At 34.7% G+C, this 24,494-nt stretch overlaps 1 protein-coding gene across 1 annotated transcript in view; it reads right to left on the minus strand.

Annotated features, from left to right (window-relative positions):
• LOC132547172 (rap1 GTPase-GDP dissociation stimulator 1-like) overlaps nt 1–24,494 on the minus strand; it is a 42,551-nt gene that overhangs the window by 2,909 nt on the left and 15,148 nt on the right. Inside the window, exons 5-14 of the mRNA XM_060210927.1 lie at nt 15,492–15,638; nt 15,003–15,131; nt 14,543–14,668; nt 13,054–13,197; nt 12,330–12,461; nt 11,961–12,098; nt 11,291–11,416; nt 3,432–3,521; nt 2,404–2,580; nt 1,693–1,821 (exon numbers count right to left, since the gene is read on the minus strand). Coding sequence (XP_060066910.1) covers nt 1,693–1,821; nt 2,404–2,580; nt 3,432–3,521; nt 11,291–11,416; nt 11,961–12,098; nt 12,330–12,461; nt 13,054–13,197; nt 14,543–14,668; nt 15,003–15,131; nt 15,492–15,638 — 1,338 coding nt within the window. The remainder of the gene's footprint in view (nt 1–1,692; nt 1,822–2,403; nt 2,581–3,431; nt 3,522–11,290; nt 11,417–11,960; nt 12,099–12,329; nt 12,462–13,053; nt 13,198–14,542; nt 14,669–15,002; nt 15,132–15,491; nt 15,639–24,494) is intronic.

Here is a 24,494-nt window from a genome sequence, read left to right on the forward strand (position 1 = left end):
CTCCCTTGGTACAGCATCTGACTTCAAGCTGGAAAGTTCTTAAGACAAGTTTTCGGTATGTAGAAATGATATTTCAGGGTATAAGACGGTTAAGGAGAAATATATATCATTGATCATTCAATTTTCACCCAGTTGTTGATATTTAAGTAGATAGCTCCAGTGTTTTTATTTGTACCTCTAAGAAAGAAAAGTTCTATTAGTAATACCATAGTAGAAAGTCATGAATAAACACAAAAATTCTGTGATTATTGTCCCAAAATGACTTGGGTTTAAATTTCAAGGGACTAATTTCATTAAAAGATATTAATTGCACAATTATGCTTTATGAATACTGGAGACATAGCAGGAAAAAAATACTGATGAGATTGATGGTGAATCTTGATTAACAAAGAAACACATCCCAACAACATGAAAGTACAATTTTACAATTTAATACATATGTTAAAAGTTAATTTTTTCTAACGAAATTAAAATCAGTAAGTATTACTAAGCACACACCAGACACACATGTTAGAAATTAACTCTTTTCCCCACACAATTAAAATTAGTAAATAAAACTATAAGTGAGACTAGAAAAACAAATCGCAGAAAGATATCGGTCGCAAACTGTCAGGATGAAGGGCAATAATGAATTTTAGTTATAAAATGTCATGGATTATCAAAACAGGCTTTAGAAAAGTTTTTTTGTAATCAAATTGATCAACTGATTATCTAAAACTCCCATGAATTACAAATAATCCAGCTATTTGATAAAAAATTATTGTATATTATAACAGACTAAACATAAATTGTGATTTAACATTGATTGCTTTATCTGACCTTGACCTTATCTAACCTTGACCTCCATAATGTTGACCTTATTACTATATTTTCAAAATACATGGATGAATATCCAATCTACCAGGTAGAAGCATAGATCAGTTAGAAATCTAAATTTGAAAAATAGCTCAATAATCAAATTCTAAAATAATTTAAAATAATATAAATAAATAATATAATATTATTTTGACTTCATTGAACTTCTGAAACTGAAAACTGACTGCAACGAAATGTTCTAGACTTATCTAAAGAAAATAATCTCTACCTTCACATTTCTGTTGTAGTATTATATTTTTCATCATTTTAGATGCTTACTTATTTTGCATAAAACAATGATCCCATTAAAAACACTTTTATCTCTGATAACTCTCTTTCTTTAGCAGATATCAAGAAACCTATTATATCGGTCACTAATGTTGGGATGGAGAGGGGATTACTGTGTGTATGTGTTTTTTTTTATTACATATTCTATCAGCTTGCCTATTCATTTAAGAAATAATGTTCAAAAATTTATTAGCATATAAAGTTATTTACAGAGCACCCAGGAACTCCACTCTACCATACTGTTTACAGAAACACAGCTCTTAAATTTTCTCTTTTTCCTAAATATGAGAAAAACAAAAGGTCTCCTTAAGTAGTATCTTAAAATTGAAATATAAGGTTCATATATTTACAATGAATTTAATAACGAGTGAAAATTTCATGTGAAAGTGAACAAAATCATACAGCGAGTGTTTCCCTGTATGTATAGTAACAATGAAGGTGAATACCAGCCAATTTTTTGAAAGAGGTGACCACATTAAAGATTTATTTTGTTCAGTCTGATAAAAAATTCAGACTGAAATGTCCATAATTAATCAGTGCTAGAGTTACCTGCTGAACAAATGATCTTGGTGAGTTTCAACGTATTGCATAAGATCTCCGGGATGGCGTTGTCTTTCTGTAGTATACTGGTAATAGATTCAGTCAGGTCTGACTGCTTTAATGCCAGGGCTACATCCTCTGTAAACATCAAGGTCATTAAAGGTCAAGGTCATATGTCTTAACAAATCAATTAAGTCATTTATCAACAAACTAAATTTATGAATCAATCTTTTCTTATTAAATTTCTGAAATTTGATCTTCAAATATAATCTGCACTTTGTAAACCATGTAACAGATATATTAACTTTCTTTATATATTATACATACTAGCTAATCTGGGGTCATAAATAACGAGTAAACACATTCTTAATTCCATCTCTTTACACATCGAAATCTTTATATATACCTTGAAACAATCATGTACTGCACAGATATTGTGCATGTTGAAATGAAAAATTTTGTACATATTACTGATACTGAAATGTTTTGAAAATCTCTTACAAAATTTTCATGTGGTTGAACATCTTGAACACAACAATTTAATAAATCTTTGAAATAAAGTGTTTTTCTTTTTTTTTTCTTTGTAAATTCATGTAAATTTTTATATCATTAATTTTTGTGTCCATCAAAATATCAATTTTTTTTCACACAATAAAATACTAATTCTGTAGGTCTTGAAAATATGATGTAATTTTTTTTGTACAATCTAATGCAACTGACCTAAAACAGCTGATACTATCATGGTCAAGGCCACCAGAGCCTCATTTTGCATGACGACATGTTCTGACACAGTCATAGCAACAAGGTGTTCTATCCCGTCAGCTTTCACAACGTTCCTCATGACATCTGAAGAGTGGCTGTTTTTAATGAGTGATGCCAGTAATCGTGTAGCCTCTCCTGGGAAACAAAGAATTTTAATAAAGAATTTTTAAATCATTAACAATGAAGTGTTTTCTGAATTTAATTACTACAAGTGACCTCCTGGCCAATGCCACTAGGGTTTCAAGGAAAATTTGCCAGGGAGGCATCTGGCAATCATATTTAATGTAATTATATTAGAAAATAATTTATTATTTGTATCTACGTTACCAGTCACATTTTGGCCAATACTTATTATGTATCTGGTTTTAATGAGTTCAAACCTCATCATACACCATGATATATCTCTAGCAATGGAAACAGTCAAAACACAAATTGACTGCCAAGAACATTGTGACATCACAAAAATGGCAGGACTATTTATAGTCTTATCATCACATTGGTTGCTTAGTACTGTTGTAAGTCTAAAATAACAATGTCAACACTATTGTCCTGTAATAAGCCCACCCCCTGATTTTGACCCGAGATTATGAATGGGATATCTGGGCTTATTAATGAACTACCTCTAATCTATCTATTGTGTTAAACACAATTTTCATTTAACAGCATCAAGTCCCACTTATCTACTAATATACAGTACATAATATTTCCAGTGGTTTTGATTGCCCTTTCAACAGTCAAGGTCATTTAGAGGTGAGGTATCCTTGTAAAAGCCAGTGGCTACCTGTCTGAACAATAAACAGGAAGCTATATTTAAGGAAACTTTGCATTAAAACTATCTTTGCTGTTCTCTGGGTGATTAGCAAAACAAACAAACAAACAAACAAACAAACAAACAAACAAACAAACAAAAATGTTAATATCTTGTAAGACCTTTTCATAATTCAGACAATTATACCTTTACTAAGACCAATATTTGAACTACTGACCTTTGACCCCTGCATGTTCATCTACATCACACCACTCCACAAGCCTTGTGACAAATTCTCGATTTTTTCCAAGCTGTACTGCTGCTGCTTCTGTGGAAACAAAAAACAAAATGTTTTCATTCTTATTTATCCAGCAACAAAGCCTGGTGGTTTCTCTCATCATTCTTCAGGATCACAATGAACTAGCCTACTGGGCTTATTGTGGGATGAATACAGTATATTATTGTTTTCTGTCAGAAAAAAAGTGATGTTAATTTCAAGGTAAAGATAAATTTGCAAGAAACAGAATAAAAGAAGACTGAGAGAATGAGAGATGGAGACCAAGAAAGAAGGAAAGATAATGTATGTACTGTGAAGACATGAGTGAAAGAATAATGAAGACTAATGGATGCATTTGTATTAAGTGACCTTTACCTTTGACCTTACATAAATAAAATGATGTTAGATGTTATATAGCATTGATGACCATCATTTTCCTTTGGTAGTAAGTGACCTTGACCTTTAAATTATGTAATAGCCTCAGATAATGAAGAGAGCAGTGTCAACATGTGTGATATTCTATCCAGGAAGATGAATACAGCAATGACAATGAAAAAGACGAGAAATGAAGAAAAAATAAGAAGACAGAGTGAGAAAAAAACTTTGGTAAGAAGAATGAAAGAAAAATAAAGACAATCAAAAAGAGAAAATACAAAGTGACACAGGATGGAAGATAGACAGAAAAATGAAACATAAATGATTAAGAATATGAGATGAGAGACAGAAGGGATATACCGAAAAAAAGACAGAAAGAAGGGAAATATTAAGAGAAGATAGACAGAAGGGATAAACTGAGAGAAGACAGACAGAAGAAATATACTGAGAGAAGATAGACAGAGGATATATACTGAGAGAAGATAGACAGAAGGAATATACTGAGAGAAGATAGACAGGAGGAATAAACTGAGAGAAGATAGACAGAGGGAATAAACTGAGAGAAGATAGACAGAAGGGATATAATGAGAGAAGATTGACAGAAGGAATAAACTGAGAGAAGATAGACAGAAGGATATACTGAGAGAAGATAGACAGAAGAAATAAACTGAGAAAAGATAGACAGTAGGAATAAACTGAGAGAAGATAGACAGAAGGAATAAACTGAGAGAAGATAGACAGAAGGAATAAACTGAGAGAAGATAGACAGAAGTAATATACTGAGAGAAGATAGACAGAGGATATATACTGTGAGAAGATAGACAGAAGGAATATACTGAGAGAAGATAGACAGAGGATATATACTGTGAGAAGATAGACAGAAGGGATAAACTGAGAGAAGATAGACAGAGGAGATAAACTGAGAGAAGATAGACAGAAGGAATAAACTGAGAGAAGATAGACAGAAGGAATAAACTGAGAGAAGATAGACAGAGGAGATAAACTGAGAGAAGATAGACAGGAGGAATATACTGAGAAAAGATAGACAGAGGATATATACTGAGAGAAGATAGACAGAAGGAATAAACTGAGAGAAGATAGACAGAAGGGATATCGTGAGAGAAGATAGACAGAGGATATATACTGAGAGAAGATAGACAGAAGGGATAAACTGAGAGAAGATAGACAGAAGGGATAAACTGAGAGAAGATAGACAGAAGGAATATACTGAGAGAAGATAGACAGGAGGAATATACTGAGAGAAGATAGACAGAAGGGATATCCTGAGAGAAGATAGACAGAGGATATATACTGAGAGAAGATAGACAGAAGGGATAAACTGAGAGAAGATAGACAGAGGATATATCCTGAGAGAAGATAGACAGAAAGGATATACTGAGAGAAGATAGACAGAAGTGATATCCTGAGAGAGGATAGACAGAGGATATATACTGAGAGAAGATAGACAGAAGGAATATACTGAGAGAAGATAGACAGAAGGATTATACTGAGAGAAGATAGACAGAAGGGATATACTCAGAGAAGATAGACAGAGGATATATACTGAGAGAAGATAGACAGAAGGAATAAACCGAGAGAAGATAGACAGAAGGAATATACTGAGAGAAGATAGCCAGAAGGAATAAACTGAGAGAAGATAGACAGAAGGAATATACTGAGAGAAGATAGACAGAAGGAATAAACTGAGAGAAGATAGACAGAAGGATATACTGAGAGAAGATAGACAGAAGGAATATACTGAGAAAAAATAGACAGAAGGAATAAACTGAGAGAAGATAGACAGAAGGAATAAACTGAGAGAAGATAGACAGAAGGAATATACTGAGAGAAGATAGACAGAAGGAATATACTGAGAGAAGATTGACAGAAGGAATATACTGAGAGAAGATTGACAGAAGGGATAAACTGAGAGAAGATTGACAGAAGGAATATACTGAGAGAAGATTGACAGAAGGAATATACTGAGAGAAGATTGACAGGAGGAATATACTGAGAGAAGATAGACAGAAGGGATATCCTGAGAGAAGATAGACAGAGGATATATACTGAGAGAAGATAGACAGAAGGGATAAACTGAGAGAAGATAGACAGAGGATATATACTGAGAGAAGATAGACAGAAGGGATAAACTGAGAGAAGATAGACAGGAGGAATATATTGAGAGAAGATAGACAGAAGGGATAAACTGAGAGAAGATAGACAGAAGGGATATCCTGAGAGAAGATAGACAGAGGATATATACTGAGAGAAGATTGACAGAAGGAATATACTGAGAGAAGATAGACAGAAGGAATAAACTGAGAGAAGATAGACAGAAGGAATATACTGAGAGAAGATAGACAGAAGGAATAAACTGAGAGAAGATAGACAGAAGGATATACTGAGAGAAGATAGACAGAAGGAATATACTGAGAAAAAATAGACAGAAGGAATAAACTGAGAGAAGATAGACAGAAGGAATAAACTGAGAGAAGATAGACAGAAGGAATATACTGAGAGAAGATAGACAGAAGGAATATACTGAGAGAAGATTGACAGAAGGAATATACTGAGAGAAGATTGACAGAAGGGATAAACTGAGAGAAGATTGACAGAAGGAATATACTGAGAGAAGATTGACAGAAGGAATATACTGAGAGAAGATTGACAGAAGGAATATACTGAGAGAAGATTGACAGAAGGAATATACTGAGAGAAGATTGACAGAAGGGATAAACTGAGAGAAGATTGACAGAAGGAATATACTGAGAGAAGATTGACAGAAGGAATAAACTGAGAGAAGATAGACAGAAGGAATAAACTGAGAGCAAAAGAAGTAAAAGGAAGACTATCAGAGAGATCTGAAAGCAACAGACAGAAAAGCATAGACAAAAGACGAAAAGAAGATGGAAAGAATATAAATTAAGAAAGACAGAAAAAGAAAAAAGCAACAGAACACAAGAGATTGACAGAAACTTGAAACAGAATAGGGGATGGAAGTTAAGTAATAGACTGAAGAGGAAAATATCAGATAAGGAATGCCACTTGTTCGTGAAGGTATGTTTATAAACAAATGTTAGGTTAACTGAGAGAATGGCTGACACTCTCTATCTCCCCTCCCCCCCCAATACCACAACCTCCCTCTTCTATCTCCCCTCCCCCCAAAACAACAGCCTCCCTATTCTATCTCCCCTCCCCCCAATACCACCACCTCCCTATTCTATCTCCCCTCCCCCCAATACCACCACCTCCCTATTCTATCTCCCCTCCCCCCAATACCACCACCTCCCTACTCTATCCCCTAACTCTATCTGTCCCCCACACCTTCCCCATCCTTCACCCCACTCTATCTTCTCTGTCCTTCCATCAGATTTGCAGTGCTCCTGGGTTCTGTCACACTTATCATCAGTAATTCATTTGAGAACTGGGAGCAAGGCTGAGGTCATCACAATTACGTATCTCTCTCTCTGCATTCTTAGTCGATTACACACTTGGTGCTTGGTCCATCAAAACTAGATCAGTTTTATCATCCAAATGCACATAGCTAAACTCTTTGACCCCATCTAAAGTCAACTTCACCAAATGAATGAATAGATTTAACAAAAATGTTATTTTTTCAGAAATTTCTCTTATATTCAAGGAAACACATCACCTTTACAGTTAACAATGATTTAAACGTTCACTACATTTCCAATGGTGTAATTTTTCTCCACCTTTTACAAGAAGACATATTTTCTTGTTGTTTTAATAAAAGGAATCTGGTCTAATGGAGAAATGCTACACAGTTATTTTCTTAACCAGATCATGTCTGGTAATAAGCCCACCCCATACATATTGCTGTATGTAAAAAATCTATAATGTTATTTGATTTCCCTGTACAGAGGTCATTCTTTGACAGTTGAGTCCAGTGTAATGTGCTGGCCATCTGGGCTTATTACAGGATACAGTAATACTTTTATAACCTGTCTAAACTGGCCCCTGTTGTTCTAGACACCTGTCTAAACTGGCCCCTGTTGTTCTAGACACCTGTCTATACTGGCCTTAAATTATGACATTTTTTCTCTGAGACAACTGTAAAGGAAACCCTCCGACTTGAAACACAAACTAAATTTCCCTCATTTATTTAAAGTCACGTTTCAAAATTATGGACTGATTAAATTCTTGTACTAAGATATAAATCTCCATTTTGGTGAAATTTATGCTGGGTGTAACTAATACATATCTTTAAATTGCAATACAAACCTGACCATGTTAAATTACTTCTTGGCATTCCAAGACTGATTTAAACAGTGAAAAAATGCCGAAAAATCTCTGCTTTGATATAACCAGACCTCTGTATCAAATCAAACTAATCTCGAAACAAGATATACTGACTCTGTCATCGTCATATATCTCAGTGTTACATCTGCATCATTGAATGTAAAAAATTAATGTTCATGCATTCTGTTAATACTGTAACATGATGTGATAATTTCTATCAAGATAAAACAAAAATTATGATACATGTAATAAAATAGGTCTTTTGTATCTTCAGTGAAGATCATGTGTAAAGAATTGTTCTAACATTTTATAAATAAATGCAGTTTCTGTACTTTCTCAGGAAATTGAGTCCGCATTGACTCATGACATTTAATGCTAACTCATGTTACTGACTGTTATAATGAGTTGTAAAAACAAATGACCTGTAAAAAATAACAACTTGTGAATGTAAATAATGACTCATGTTACTGAGTGTTATAACGACTTATGAAAGTTAACGACTTGTTAAAGCTAATGACTTGTGAACGTGAATACGGACTCATGTTGCTGACTGTTCTAATGACTTATGAAAGTTAACGACTTGTAAAAGTTGATGACTTGTGAAGTGAGTACTGACTCATGAGCTTATATAGACTTATAAAAGTAAATATTGACCCAAGACTTGGAGAGTTAACACTGATTTATGAAAGCTGATGGCTGGTGAAATTGAATATTGACTTAAACAGCAAAATAGCAAGTAATATTGATCCATGATGATTTTTATTTTTATTGTGAAACTAATATTCGTCTTTATTGATTTCAGTTAAAACATAGTTTAAAAGGATTTTCTGTAGACTCAAGTTACCTGGTACTGCATCTCACAGACTTCGTTGCCATCAACAAGAATGAAAATGACAAACTAATCTAAACTCAGCCACATCCGCCAGACGTTATAAATACCAAATTCTCACCCTACCAGCTTCTCATTCCCAACTCGCACTGACAGTTATAGGGAAAACAAATTACCCTCACCCAGCACCTCTGTAAACAACAACCTCCATACAATGTGTTACAGTTGTGCTTGTAATACTCATAAGAAGGTTCTCGTGAGCTTGAAATCCAAAAGAGAAAGTTGCGTGTGGTATATTTTCTGAATTTTTAAACAAATAACTTGAAAACAGAACATTCTTAGAATCAAAACGCTTCAAATCATTTCTATTACACTATTCTAATTCATATCAAATTTGAAATAAAATCTCGTATAACGGTTGAGGTACCTTTAACATCAGAAAATGTCATCAGCTGTTGGAAAACCCTGCTAAAAGAAAGGCTCCCCAATACTTTTCAAATTAACTTTTTTTTTATTCTTTCCATTACTTCATGTAATACACTCATTTCCTGAACTGTTATTGGCAGGAAATAGAACACGGTTCTGGGAATGTGCAAAAACATACTCCGTTTGAAATCGAACATATTGAATTCATTACAGGATATTCACCTCAAACCGGTTTACGAAAAACTTGAAAACATATTTTTTTTTTTTTCAGTAAAATGCTTTACTTGAGACTCAAATTTCTCAGTTTTTCTAACACTATATATTTTTCTGGGGCCAATGGATAACCTGTGTTTACAAAATTCACTTTAACACATTGTACTAAATTATTTGTTGACAAATGAATTATGGATTAACAGAGAGAGGAAAAATAATGAAATTAAAACCCCCTCAAAATTGATGCAATGGTATTGGAGAAAGGTCAAGTTCCTATATTGTTCAATATCTAACAAAATAGATATGAAAATTCAATAAAAATATCGAAATATCCTGAGACATTGACGTATTTTACCATAAAACCTACAGAAGCCAAGTCCATTATCTTTTTCTATACACTGACAAAGCAAAGGAATTCTTGAAGTTTCTCAATCACAATCTTGCTTCAGCATGAAGCCCTTAACCGACAAAAAAATACAGAATGAAGAAAAACCAAGACCGTTGAGGTAGCCTTTATGTAATCTCCAACAGTTATGTAATCAGATCTATGTTGTGCGACTGACACTTCCGACAGAGATAGCGCCAATACCATCCCTTAGCTCAGCCAATCAGAAAACCTACAATCTCGGCCACTATCAACCCAGGACCAACCAGTGTCAATCAATTTTACAAGGTAGTAGTTGATTTTTTAATCAGGATATGGCCCACATCATGTTTGCATGTTCCTAACCACAAGAAAAAAGGATGATGATGTTAACGTTTCCTCCATATTTAAGGCACCATCAGTCCTGAACCATGCAGATGGTAGGTTGCAAAAACCAAGGAGCCAGTTTAAATAGTAGAGCAAAGCCTGTATGTTTTATACTGTGAACTTATGTATATTCGAGGGGCTAAATTTTCATGGTTTTTGTGGATAAATATAGATCAACAAATGAGCTTATACTAATGAATCTAGTTTGTGGTCATAAAAATTTGGGGATCAAGAGCCCTATCAAAATTGACGAAAACAAATTCCCAATGAAAATTAACAATTTTACAGTAAGAATTTTTGGATGTGATGTAACTAATATGAGCAGGCAAGACTGAATTGTTAAGTTTTAAATTAAATCACATATGCAGATTGAATAACTGATAAAAATATTACAATTTAGTTTAATTTTTTTTCTTACGTTTTCAGTATAGACCACAGTTCAATTGGTATCTGATCGAAAAGAACCAAGAGAACTTCTCAATCAAATTTTGAGATGAAACTCTTTTGAACTTTTTTAGAAAGAGCAAACAAGCTTTATCGGGCATGATGTGATTTTTTTTTTTGTGTCACTGCACACCCTGAAGACCCATGGGAAGCTACAACCTGATATGATCCACCAAGTTTTGAGCAAAAAGAAAGGAGATGAATGATAGACAATTTCAACAGCCTAAAATTGGAGAATGTTAGAATAAAAATCAATGAAGAAAAGAATTAAAACATTTTCTAATAGAAAATCTGTCTGATATTGATTTAGCCTTTTTGAAAATTTGGACACTTTCATTGTGACATGTTCACAACGACCAAAGATAAAAATGCTGAAAATTTACGAGAAAATCATTCCCGCATTTGATAGATGTAAATGTGCACGCTACTGATAGTTTTGTAATTTTAAATCCATTGACAATAGAACAAGTATCTTTGGTAAGAAATCGAATCCTTACAAAAATGAGAACAAGAGTTACCTACCTTGGTTATCTATGAGCATTCGCAGAACACCTAGAAGTTTGAACACAACAGCCATGGTTTCTGTCGGCATCAGACAGAGAACTACATCTATGACCCCAGCTTTCAACAGGAAACTCTTGTTACTCACTGTAAGGAAATATAGAGTGATTTATGTTCTAATTCAACAAAACTTCATTAATAATATATTAAAATTGGTGCAAACAAACTCTCTTTTCACAGCTACTAGACTTTAATTTTTCCTATCACAAGTTTGTGGTAAAACCAGACAATTACAGGAAAAAACAAACTAGACAATAATCATTGCTGAAAATTCATGCTTTAATTTACCACCATTAATTTTTGTGAATTTTGTCTCAATAACAAAAATTCGTAAAAATGTAATGCACACAAAACAAAATAGGTATGCTGTACTTCTTTAGATGTCAATCAATAACTCAATGTCTGGTAAAAAAAAAAACCGCTCATATTTTGTAGTTAAGTGGCATTTCATGTCACAATAAATGTAATTTTTTTGGCGTGTAATAAGCCCACTCCATACACGGAGTATGATGTAATGTGTTTCCCATCTTACCGCAGATAAATATGAATATTTTATAATTTTGTTTTAAGATCGAAGGAAAAGATCTGGAGGGAAATATCAAAGGCATACTGTGGTAACAAAAGCACATACCTGGTATGGCAAGATTACGGAGAGCACTGAGAACGGCATGTTGTAGAGTTATGTCCCCTTCTGGAGTACTTTGAGCGCTAATCACATTCAAGAGCTTCTCAACAATTCCCTGCTCCACTAATTTCTGACAATGTTCATCTACAATAGAAAAGAAAATACAATGCAGTTTTATCTATTCATAGAACGATAAAGATGATGTCCATTATGAACATTTTATAATATACATTTTTATTGCTTATACTCTGTAAGATATGCTATGTAAATCCATGTGCTTGAGAAGTTGTTATAAAAAACACAAATATTAAGTTCTAGTTCTAAATTCTAACAGTTCTGTTTCCTTCTTTCAAAAATCCACTGATCCCTACTTACCTCTACGAGCAAAGTTTCCAATGGCTAGGGCTGCAGAGAGTTGTAAGTGGGCGGAGTCACTTTCCAGCCATTTCACAGTTTCCACAAAAACAAGTCCTTCTCCCTTACTAAACATCACCTCCATACTCTTGTCTAAACACAAGGAAACATAACTTTTAAAATAATACATTTTGTGGGATTTAAGATTTGTATGTGTATGTTGTGTGTGTTTTTTTTGTCAATTTTGATTTGTTGATACTTTATTTCAGGAATAAATAGCACTCAATAACTTCTCTAAAAATATTCATATTGACTTTTTTTAACTGTTTCCTTATTTCCAGAATTCATTGACTCCTGAAAATAATGAAAATAAATGCCCAATGATAGTAAATGATTTTATTGTGAGCAAAAACAAATTGATCCTTTTCCAAAATCAAACATACATCCTTACATACAAAATGCATGCACAATTCAGTTTTCTTCTATTACAGCCTTTCGACTGTTCTACTTAAAAATGCGTTGAGCACATTGAAGAAATTATGTCTACCATATTCTCCCATCAATACATCCGTGAGTGGTAATAAGCCCAAATTCTTTTGCCTCTCAATAAAAACGCTTACATTTTTATTTTTCATTTTTCTGCAATATTCCCTCCAAACTCTGAAACAGAGGTTTTTGTGTTTGGTCCCTTGGGCTTAGTACAGAATAAACAGGCAAGTTCTAATGATTTATCAATCTGACTTACCTCCCGTCAGCAATAAGACAAGAAGGTCAGAGGCCATTTTGACCGTCTGCTGACTTCCATCGTCAAGGCGACCAGTGTTTGATTGGATGATGCGAATGAGATGACTGCTAAGGTTGGTATCAGCTAAAATATCCTTCAAGTCATCTGAAACAATGGATGTAAGAAAATGCAGACAAATTTCTAGATTTCTATTGTGGGATTCAATTTTTGTTGTTTTTTTAAATTTCTATTTTATTTCTAAATGTGGATTCTTACACATTTGATTTCTAGGATAAATTGTCCTTGTGAAACACACTAGTAGTAAAATTCCTGGTGATTTTAACTGTTTGTCACTCTGTGGACAGATAAATATGTAGATTACGGTACCCTCAACACTAACGAAAAATCAAACTTCACAAAAGCAGACAATTTTACAGTACGTGCTCAGGTTATACAGATGTGACAATGGTAAAGTAGAGTGATCAACTAAACAAGACAGTATGTCTCACAACAGTAAGTCTGCCTCCATTTGTCAGTTGGGCCAGGGTTGTCCATCATTTGTCAGTTGGGCCAGGGTTGCCCATCATTTGTCAGTTGGGCCAGGGTTGCCCATCATTTGTCAGTTGGGCCAGGGTTGCCCATCATTTGTCAGTTGGGCCAGGGTTGCCCATCATTTGTCAGTTGGGCCAGGGTTGCCCATCATTTGTCAGTTGGGCCAGGGTTGCCCATCATTTGTAAGTTGGGCCAGGGTTGCACATCATTTGTCAGTTGGGCCAGGGTTGCCCATCATTTGTCAGTTGGACCAGGGTTTCCCGTTTATGAAATATGGACAGACCTAATGATCTGAAATTTTTTTTTCCGGCCTACTTCAAATAAGCCTTTTGAGGCCGGTATGTCCTGTATTGATCTATGACTGAAATGATACATTTAAAGTGCCAACGAACCAATTTATCCATAAAAAAACAGGTTCCTAGGATCTTTAAGGACTAGTGTCTAGTTGAAATAACAAAGCACAGAAAAAGAGAAGACGAAAAGGCACTTTTAGCCGATCAAAACTTTGTTGAAGTGTTACTGGGCAAATAGGCATCTCTGATCCAGCTGTATTGTATTGTGGTGTCCTCAAAACAGCTGAAGAGGACACAAACAGAGAAACTACTGCACAGAAAGAAAGACAAGAAAACACAAATGTCCAAAGTGCTGTAATGGTGTACTGATAATTTCCAATGTCTGCTTCACAGAAAACGCTAAAGAAAGTCTCTCACAATACAGATATACATTTAGCTGTTTTCTGATACAGAATATTAAGTGACACGACTAGTTACATTGTTAGGTTCTCAATTGTCCCCTTCAGAGACGATATCAACAGAAATCATCTCAGATTTTACAAGGGGCCTAGAATAAGTCATGTCTTTTCACATAAAACAAATCAGACATATTCTTGTCCTACAACCAGCCTTCCATTTTGCATTCCAGATACAATTCATTCCTTCTGTTTAGATACATCACTCACCAATCTCTGAAAGGCTGATGAAGAGCTCAAGGATCATGTTTTCGTAGCAGTCAGCCAGTTTAGTGTCCAGAAGGCTGACAATGGTGCTACATAGGGTTGAGGACTGAAGTTTATGTTGGCACAAATCTACAAACAAAGAAACAGAAGTTACTTAAATATTCACAAAGTTCTTACATTATGTTTATCCTGAATTTACTCTGAATACGTCAAAGTCAGACCGGGGCAATCAAACTTAAAGAAGAAATACATAGTATCAATATTTCTACCTGTCAGCACTTAAAGTACATATATGTTTTCTCTAAACCCTGAGCCAAAAACAAAATGATTCAAATATGAATTAGCGGGTAGAATTGAAGACTCCTAAGATACCCATAGCTGTTCTTGAAAAAGAAATTGAGGTTTTTACAACAATTCATCCCAGTTGGACACCATAGACTAAAATTGTTGTTTGTTTGTTTACCAGTGTCAACAAAACTTCCGATGGCAAGGAGAGCCATATTACACATCTCTTTGTCACTGCGGTGCTGCCACACATACTGTTCCAGCAGGTCAAGAGCGCCCTCTGTTAGAGCTTTCTCCAACAATTTGTCTACAATGGAAGCAACGATTACAATATTTCTTTTGTTTAAATTACAGCACTCCTTATTTCTCCTGAAATAAGCTCGACTGATAGGGACATCTCATAAGTACAAAAAAGTACATTTATTTCTGTTGTTTAATTTACTATATACTTTTCTGAGATTCCTCATTTACTTTTAAATAAGCCCAACCTACAGGGACGTCACTTCAATACTGTTTTCCATAAGCCAATGGTGGCCAAAGATTTAAAACTTTTACTCAAACACAGCATTAGGATAATCTAAAGAAATATATATCAGGTTTTATTCACTGACATGGGTGTGTCACCAGATCTGTTGATATGTAAGGATTTACCTGGGTATAAACCTACCATTAGTATTGGTGACGTTTAGGAGATAGCCACAAGCAGTCAGACGTAATCTGCTAGCTGCAGGATCTTCATTCTTCAGATGGCTCCTCATAAGATCTAACAGCACTGGGAGACCATTCTCATCATCTATAGCTTCTCGTCCCTCGTCTAAAACAACAAAAGTCATTAAAAAGATTTGTAGTTAAAGCCATTTAATGACAACTGCTCTGGATGATAAGGGAAGGGCCTCCAGCATTATGTTCAGTGAGGTAGCAATCAATTACTACAAGGAGAATGCGGCTTGAAATGACCTAGTCTGTTCATGGGATGATAAATCCATCAAACACATTAACAAACTGGTCAGGGGATACTTAATACTTTCCCTGCCTTCCTCAACCATCATGAAAATTAAAAAGGAGACTGATATGTTTCTATCGCACTATCCGAAACAGGGACACAACATAATTTTGACTCAAAAGTAAGGAGGTGTGCTTATTACTAAACAACAAAATAGCATTTGTTGGTCTTCTAAACAGTAATAAATCACGGTGGGCTTATTACCAGGAATGGATTTATTGCCAGATAAAACAGAGAATTAGCTGCAAGCATACATGTTTCAATCTAAGTCAACAAGTAAACAGGTAAAGCTGATAAAATCTGCTTTACATTTTTTGTAAAATAAATATAGACAAAAGAAATAAAATTTGAAAAGTAAACAATGACATCACAGGTGGACTCTGCTGTTTTTTTCTGTTGAAACTTGCAATAGGAGACTAAAATATCTTTTTCCTTTTCAAGGAGTTGTTTTGCAGGCTGCCAATCAAATGAATTCCAGTGTTTCCTGATAGATCAGATAAACACGCCGTCAACATCTATATATAAATTACAGACTCTATCTATTACACCTTAACAACGCTATCTCACTGCACCAAAACATCAAACCATTTCATCCTGTACCAATACTGGCAACACAAAATCACCATTTTATTCAGAGAACCAGAACCGAACATCTACCAGATTGTATCTACGGCCATAAAACTGACAGAAACACAACAAAACGTTTTAGAATTATGCATGGAAGGAAACTAGAGAGCCACACAGAAATTGGTTAGAAATGGATCAACGGTGTTTGTTTGTATGCGATTCCACACCAGTTCAATAGCTTTTGGGTATGTAAACCTCGGGAACTTCTGAGTCAGCTTCCATCAATCTATTCTCCGTCACTTTAGATAACCCCACTTCCTTCTTTTTATAGCCAGATAATTTTCTGGCCCTAAAAATTTGATGGTAGAGAAGGTACAATTTTAGCTGTGTGTTGAATTTAAATCCGGTGTTGGACTCTGTAGGGCCAAGTCGGTAGATAAGCCTATCTCTTCTGACTAAAACTTTACCAGGACAGTTTTATCACCAAGTAAATCCCTCCTTCATCCTCCCCCACAAAAATGAAAAAGAAAAAGCAAAAAAAGTACATGAAAGTGTCTTCCTGCAATCTTTTTCCCTATTGGGTTTTATCTCAATGCCATGAAGTAAGTTCTCAATAAACTGACAGGATTTGTCTGGAATCATCTCTGTTGCCAGTTCCATTAAATGAAAAGTATTTATTGGTCGGTTCTAAATATGAGACAATAAAATAATAGGTTGTAATGGTGTCCAATTTCACAGAAATATATATTCATGTGGTGAAATTCTATGAAATAGCATGTAAACAGCATACTTTTAAACCAAATTTTTTTGTGGGGTTTGATTTTACTTGTTTTCCCCAAAAAATCACATTTTTGTGGAGATTTGATTTCGTGGATACATATTGCCAAATAAATGTCCTAAAACTCATCATATCAGTTTGTGGACATATGAATTTGGGGATTAAGATTGCCCATGGAATCACTGAAAATGAATCCCCCCAAAAAATTAATGATTTAACAGTAGCAACATTTTCTTAAGGTTTGTAAGGGAAGAAGGGGAGACAACACTGTGTAAAATGTCTAGAAACTGACAGACAGTCTGACAAAATCATACCAAAATTAGTACAATAAATTTTATCTTAGGGTATCTATTTTTATATCAGGCACAAAAAGTAACAATTTATAAGTAATTACCGTGAGAAGAATATTGGGTCATTCAGTGATTGATATGAGCACAAGTCTGCATAGTACTGCAAGGTATGTGGTAGTTTGGGGTTGTGGTGTGGTGGTGTTGGTAGGGGAAGTTTGAGAGGGGGGAAAGTCTTATGGTAACCTTGGAAGGAAGGGGGTCCAAAGGAAAGAGAAACAAAATAGATTGAAGAAAATGAGAGATATGGTATATGTGATAAGATATGTGACAGAAAAAAAGACAGAAAAAAGGAATGAGAGAAAGTGAAAATAAGTTTAATACTGTAAACAAAGTGTTTTTCATGGCTGCTGACTTTTGTGATTTTAGCTACAATAACAAGTTAATTCTATAAATCCAAAGCAATGAACATTCTTGAAGCAGACAATAGTACACTTATTGCTTGACATCTCTGTCTTGGTTCCAATCACAAATTCATGGATGTAAATAGCATGCAAAAGAAAATAGGTTTAAACATACGTTAAGAAATTACACTATACAGACCACCAAGTGGCAGGACTGCACAAAAAAAACCAACAGAAAGATGAATGGGAAAAGACAGTGAAATGATGGAGAGAAAGAACTGAAATATCTAGAAAGGAAAAGGGAGAGAAATGGTTGTTTTTATTACAATACCAGAGACTTTCTTGTTTCAGCTCTATCTCAAGTACCCAGCTCTTATACCACATATAATCTACACAACTTTTCAATTAGTAGGCCACATTCATACAATAGTATGTGTATCTACGTTTATAACCTTTCTGCCTGTACCTTCCTCACCTGTAGTCTGAAACGGCATTATCACCTTAATTAATGAATGAAACCTATATCCCTAACCAAGACAGACTCTCTCTCGATCCAACACAGACAAACAACAGGAATAACAGAAACCACCTAATTCATAGCCCAGTGTCTTCTCTTTTTTATTTCTTTACAAAATACAATGTGAATATTGCTGGCTGTGAAATTTCAGAACGATATTCTAACTTTGTGCTAGAAGTCATGGATCTGCTAGGAACTTGGCTCAGAGCTGTACTTCAGATTTAAGAGAACAGGTAAAAAGCTCCAGAGTTCACTTAAAAGTAATGGTATTGCTGACTGGTGTACCACGAAACAGACAAGTCACTTATTTCAGAACAATCCTGTGTCTTCATTGTAGTTGTTTATTTTAACCTGATCTTGTTTAGAATTGTGACCTTGACTGGTGCTTTTTTCTGACAAAACCATGTGTGCAAACAACAGAAGGCCTGCTGCCACGAATCATACATACTAGACCCACCTGTCCGTTAATGCCTTTAGGACCTACCATGATTATTCGACAATAAGCACAAATCTTGAAATCTTACGTAAAAAAAAAAAAGGGAACAACTTTATATCATAAGGATGTAGTGTGCCAAGTTTGAGAAACACTGCTTCAGTACTTTTTTAAATACACTTGACACAATATTCCGGACAGACGGACAGACAGACAGTCAGACGGTCATTCAAGGTGATTTCAATATAACCCCCGCCCCCCAACTTTGTTGTAGGGTGTATAATTATTAGCTGCAGCATTTGATTAAGTTTAAATAGAATAAACGAAAGGACTAAGAGTTATGGAATTTTATATGAAAACTTGTGTTTCGTGACTTGTTTACCATGGCCACCCAAATTTCTGCTAAAAAAAAAACCACCTGTATGCATATCTACACATGGTGGCAAACATTCCTGTGAAGTTTCATTGAAATTTCTCTATAAGTTAAGGAGACGTTGTCTAGACGTGTAGGCGGATAGACAGGGAGATGGACAGATGGGTAGACAGACAAGCTGATTCCAGTAAACCCCACCCCCTAACTTCCTTACAGGGTAGGGGTAGGTGGGTTATAATAAGCCCAAGTACTCTGGTTTTCTGTGTTGTGTTCAATTCGTCTCCAACACGAAGAGTGACTAATTCAAGTTGACAGCTTGTTTAGGAAATGTTTTAAAATAAATAAAGCTTATATTTTTTCTACAACAAATGTTATTCCTTTGTACTAAAATTAGTCCTGTCCCCCACTCTTTGTCAGCGATTAGCCCCTATACCTGTTGGTAAATTAGCAGTAGAATAGATGTTCAACACAATCAGTAGAAGATTAGAGTGTGATGTTTCGAAGACTACACAATCACCTTTATCAGACAAATGACCAGTGTGGAGAAGACTAGCACGGAGGTACACTGTGTACAAGATGGTAAGGAATCAACCAATTTTTTCGCCTGTACTGTAATCTTATGTACACTAATGGAAAATAGTGTCAAAATGGTACACAGATTATATACCAAAAAATACACCAGATGGTAACAAAGCACTGTAGTCCATTCGACTAAGCTTTGTTTAACATTAGGTCATAGATGTGGGAGTGTCTGTGGCCCCCCTCATCCCTATTCAGTAAAAAAAACCAAATATGTAAATTGACAAGCTTAAAGGTATACCTCTTCACTTGTAATAAACCAGATATATGCCAGTTAGACCAGTCTGTAGCAGTCTCTAGATGAGAATGATTTTGAGATAAAGCAGGTGATTTAAACATGGTATTGGCTTGAAGTATATCATAGTGGTAATCTTATTTTATTACTTTTCAAACTTAATATATTACATGAAATATAACTGTGTTAATTGCACTTTCTGTAAGTTGTTCATACAGAAATAATTGCCAATGCACAAATGCATCATGGCGCCATTTTTTCCTAAATTGACATTGCACGGTTTTTTTCAAAAGACTTGTAAGTATGTTTACATTACATCATTTAAGTGTTTGATTCAGAGGGTTGGTTGATATCAAAGGACAGAGAGAGGGTGCTTAAAGGCTACATAGTTAGAGGTAGACTGGATTAATAAAGTCGGTTATCAAACTCTTATATCTGCCAGCGAAGACACTTTGGGACACAAAAGGGACTTCAATGACAAAGGTTATACTGGTGAATTAATAGTGTAATACAGGTATGTAAAATGTTGTAAAGTTATAAACTTAGTGTTCAAGTGCAACTGAGAGGTGAACATTCTAGGAAGAGACACTGTGGGACCTTAAGCAGATGCTGTTTGAATTTATATTTGTTTGTTTCAGAGTTTATATTGAGTTAATGGCAGATATTTATCCTGTTCTTATAAATATCTATGTCTGCCTGTGACAATGTTCCCACACACTTCTTCTATCCCAAAGTATATGAACCACGTTTAAGCCAAACAACTCACTACATACCATAACAGTAGTTTTCCTGCTTGCTCTGCAAAATTCTGGATTTATGACAGCGTTCTGACAGTTGAATTACAGATCAGCTAGATCATATTTCTGCGCTACAATATAGAGCTCATGATCTGGTTACCAGCGAAAACAACTGTGTTGCCAATGGCTTTTCTTTCTTGCTATTAACAAGATAATTAACAAAATGCTAATTGGATGTTTCTGTATTCAGCTATAAAGACAACAACAGGGAACAGCCAAGAAATAAACGGCACAATATTTACACAACTTCATTAGTCTTGGAGGGTTACTACATACATAACTTTGAAGGTCATTAGCTCGACATTCCACCATCTGCTATACATAAAAAAAAAATAATCAAAAAACTTGGCATTAAAGTCTAATTTTGATTGTGTTAAGGTGAAAATAAAGAAAAAAATGGTAAACAATCAAAATTGTTTTTATAAGCAGGATATGTGCTCTGTGATGTTATCTATAATATCAGCCCATTGGCCAACATATAAGTTTTCTCACAAAGTGAAGAGGATAGGCTCAATATACAGGGTATTGAAATACAGCATTGGTTTATAATTTTAATGTATGGATGGGTTTATTACAAAGTAAGGGCTTATTTTGGGGAAAATTGAGCACAACTTTATTTTATATCCTCCTGTCTTTTGTGTATTGGTTTTGTTTGTTTGTATATGACTGTCGTTAAAAACAAAACTTATCTACCTTTTGGATCAACAAATATTTCCATATAGGATTTCGTCAAGGATGCAGAAGACACGTACCCTCCAAAAACACCTGGTCTTATCTCCTTGTGCTTTTTAGGGTATGTCTCTGTGTAAATCATTCTTTTGTTCACATTTTGTCCTTGTATCATCAAATTTCAGTTTAAGTTGAAGTTTACTGTTGTTATTACGTAACAGACATTGTATCTAGGCAATTTATTAAGCATCATGCAGATTCAGGAACGAAAGCACTAATGCTTAATTTGACGTGTTGTTTTAAGTTATTCTAATATATTTCACCGGACATTGAGAATTCAACTTTTATATTTGAATATATACATGTATATGCATCTATTAAATAAAACAATAAATTAATTCTCCTTCAATAGCTGGCCATAAGCTCCTGACCTAAAACAAGAAGTTATACATTGGCCTCTGGGCTTATTTCAGGGCATTTACATTAGTAAATTACTTCCTTATTTGAAGTATCAAACTGACTTTGTTTATCCTTCAATAAGCCCAAGTTACTTCTAAGAGTTAAGGGTGGGCTTATTACAGGGCAAGGGAATAGCTTTTATATATGAGTAGGAATCATATCAAATATACATATATATATATCTCATTGTCGAGTAACTATTTTAACAGTCAGTCAAGACTAAATGCCTGATAAAATATATAAGGGTCAAACAAGCAAAGTATCAATTCAATACTAATATCTTTTAAACTACCAATTAAATTTAGATCTCCTACCAATCTATGATAAAATGCTTGGATTTCCGTCGTACAAAGCTAAATCACTACTCATCACAGTAACCCAGACTTTGTCTTTTTCTCAGAAGATATGCCATCTACATTAAATTGAGCATACAAAAAGATTAAAGTGGTTCTTTTGATAAACCCTTCACCCAACTTTATACAATATTAACCCGAGAAACACTTCTAAATTAATTCCATTATCAGATCGCTATGTATACACCTCGTGTATCTATTTTAGGATTAAAAGTACACTCAAATTATTTTTGCTGAAACATTAGTAATGATTAATGTTTTGTTTATTTGATATCTGTTGGCATGGTAACTATCAAGGAGTCTTCGTCCTCCATTTCAAAATAAAATGAGAACTATTTCCTGAAATTGCTTTTTTATATGTAACAAAAGTTATGTGGCACTAAATAAGACTGTTAACTCATTCAATTTTATTTCTGGTGCAAATTTCTGATTAAAGATTACAGCAGTATATTTTAATTAAATCATGCACTTTACAGCCTGTAACAGGAAGTTGTTATCTTGTCCATTAAGACGCGAATTCCTTCTCAATTCATACATGTCTGCTTTGTGAAACAAACATCGGTCATTTTCAAAGCTTGTAATGTTTTGCAAGCTCCATAGCTATTCATAAACTTTTTTTTTTCACTATCAAGAAAAAAAAAATTACAAGGCAGGCAACCTTAATTCTAATCACACTGCTCTCAATTCTGAAATGAAATGATTCAATAGCTAAAAATATAAAACCATTGGAATGCTTCCACCACTGGATTCAATGTTACGACTGTATGAGGTCTTCAAGCCTGTTCTTCTGCTATCGTCATACTTTAAGCAACATTGATAGCAATTAAATTGTAAATAAATCATGCTTCAGTTGAAGGAGGAGAATTCCATAGGTCTAGAGGTAATGATACAGACAACTGAGGGACCAAGACAGGTGAGGAGGAGATAGAGAGGCATGCTGTAAAATATTGACCGTAGATATCAAAATACAACAGGTTGCATTGAATGTATGAAATCTATGTCATTCAGGTAGTCATTAATAAATTTTAGCAGTTTAGATAATACCACAACACTATGACCTCTCTCCCCATCTCTCTCCCATCTCTCTCTCTCTCCCATCTCTCTCTCTTCCATCTCTTTCTCTCTCTCTCTTTCTCTCCCATCTCTTTCCCATCTCTCTCTCTTCCATCTCTTTCTCTCTCTCTCTCCCATCTCTTTCCCATCTCTCTCTCTCCCATCTCTTTCTCTCTCTCTTTTTTTCTCTCTCTCTCCATCTCTCTCTCTCTCTCACCTCACCTGGCATGCACCCCCACAAAAATTTACAAGGTGACCATTAATTCCATGAATAATAATGTGAACTTCCATCACCACCTTTCAGTGATCTAATGTAATACACTATTTCCAATCACATACAAGTAACTCAACCGTGGACATTAACTATTTGTATTCACAAAAGATTTAGGGGCGACGCCCCAATTCAGACCTTGAAACATTGACTTTTATAATGGTAAGTATGGCTTTCATTGGCAAATTTACCATAACATTATTGTACTTTATATTTTACTTTGATTTTTTAAGGATTGGTCGGCTGTCCTACTTATAATGCAATTTGAATTTGTGATCATTTGTTGCACTCGAAGCTAAAATGTTCATAACATGCATAACACTATCATAAAAAATTTAAACATAACAAAGAAAATTTGGAAAATAAAGGACAAAATAAAGAAAAAAAAATCAGTTAAAAAAATGGTCCCCCCCTCCCCCCGCCTCCCCGACATAAATTCCAATTCAAAGTCAGAGTTATCCTCCCTATTGCTATTTCCAGAGTTATATCTTTATGTCAATATTTTCTCTCCTATTCAAATTTTCCATATTCTTCCTTATATTAGACAACTGTAATTGTATAAGGGCAATTGCATAGTGTAAAAACTCTTTCCGCCTACAACACTATCATAAATCTCGAAACAATGACCATTCTTCTTCATGCCAGCAGAATTTATTGAATATTTTCGTTGACCATGTAATGACTTTGATACATCAACAGCTTGCATGACAATGCCATATTTATTCTTCAGGAGATTTAGTATCCTTCAGGTTTGATAACCGACTTCCATCTTATTGATCTCTATTTTGATAAACATGCTGCTGTCGGAAATAAACACCAACGCAACACAAATAGGCCCGAGGTAAAAAACATCCACTCGGAGTTTAATTCATTGTGCCGACTTCATTGCCTC

Source organism: Ylistrum balloti, unplaced genomic scaffold (assembly GCF_031769215.1).
Source record: "Ylistrum balloti isolate Yb309-2 unplaced genomic scaffold, AGI_CSIRO_Ybal_v1 Utg369936, whole genome shotgun sequence".
NCBI classification, from domain to species: domain Eukaryota; kingdom Metazoa; phylum Mollusca; class Bivalvia; order Pectinida; family Pectinidae; genus Ylistrum; species Ylistrum balloti.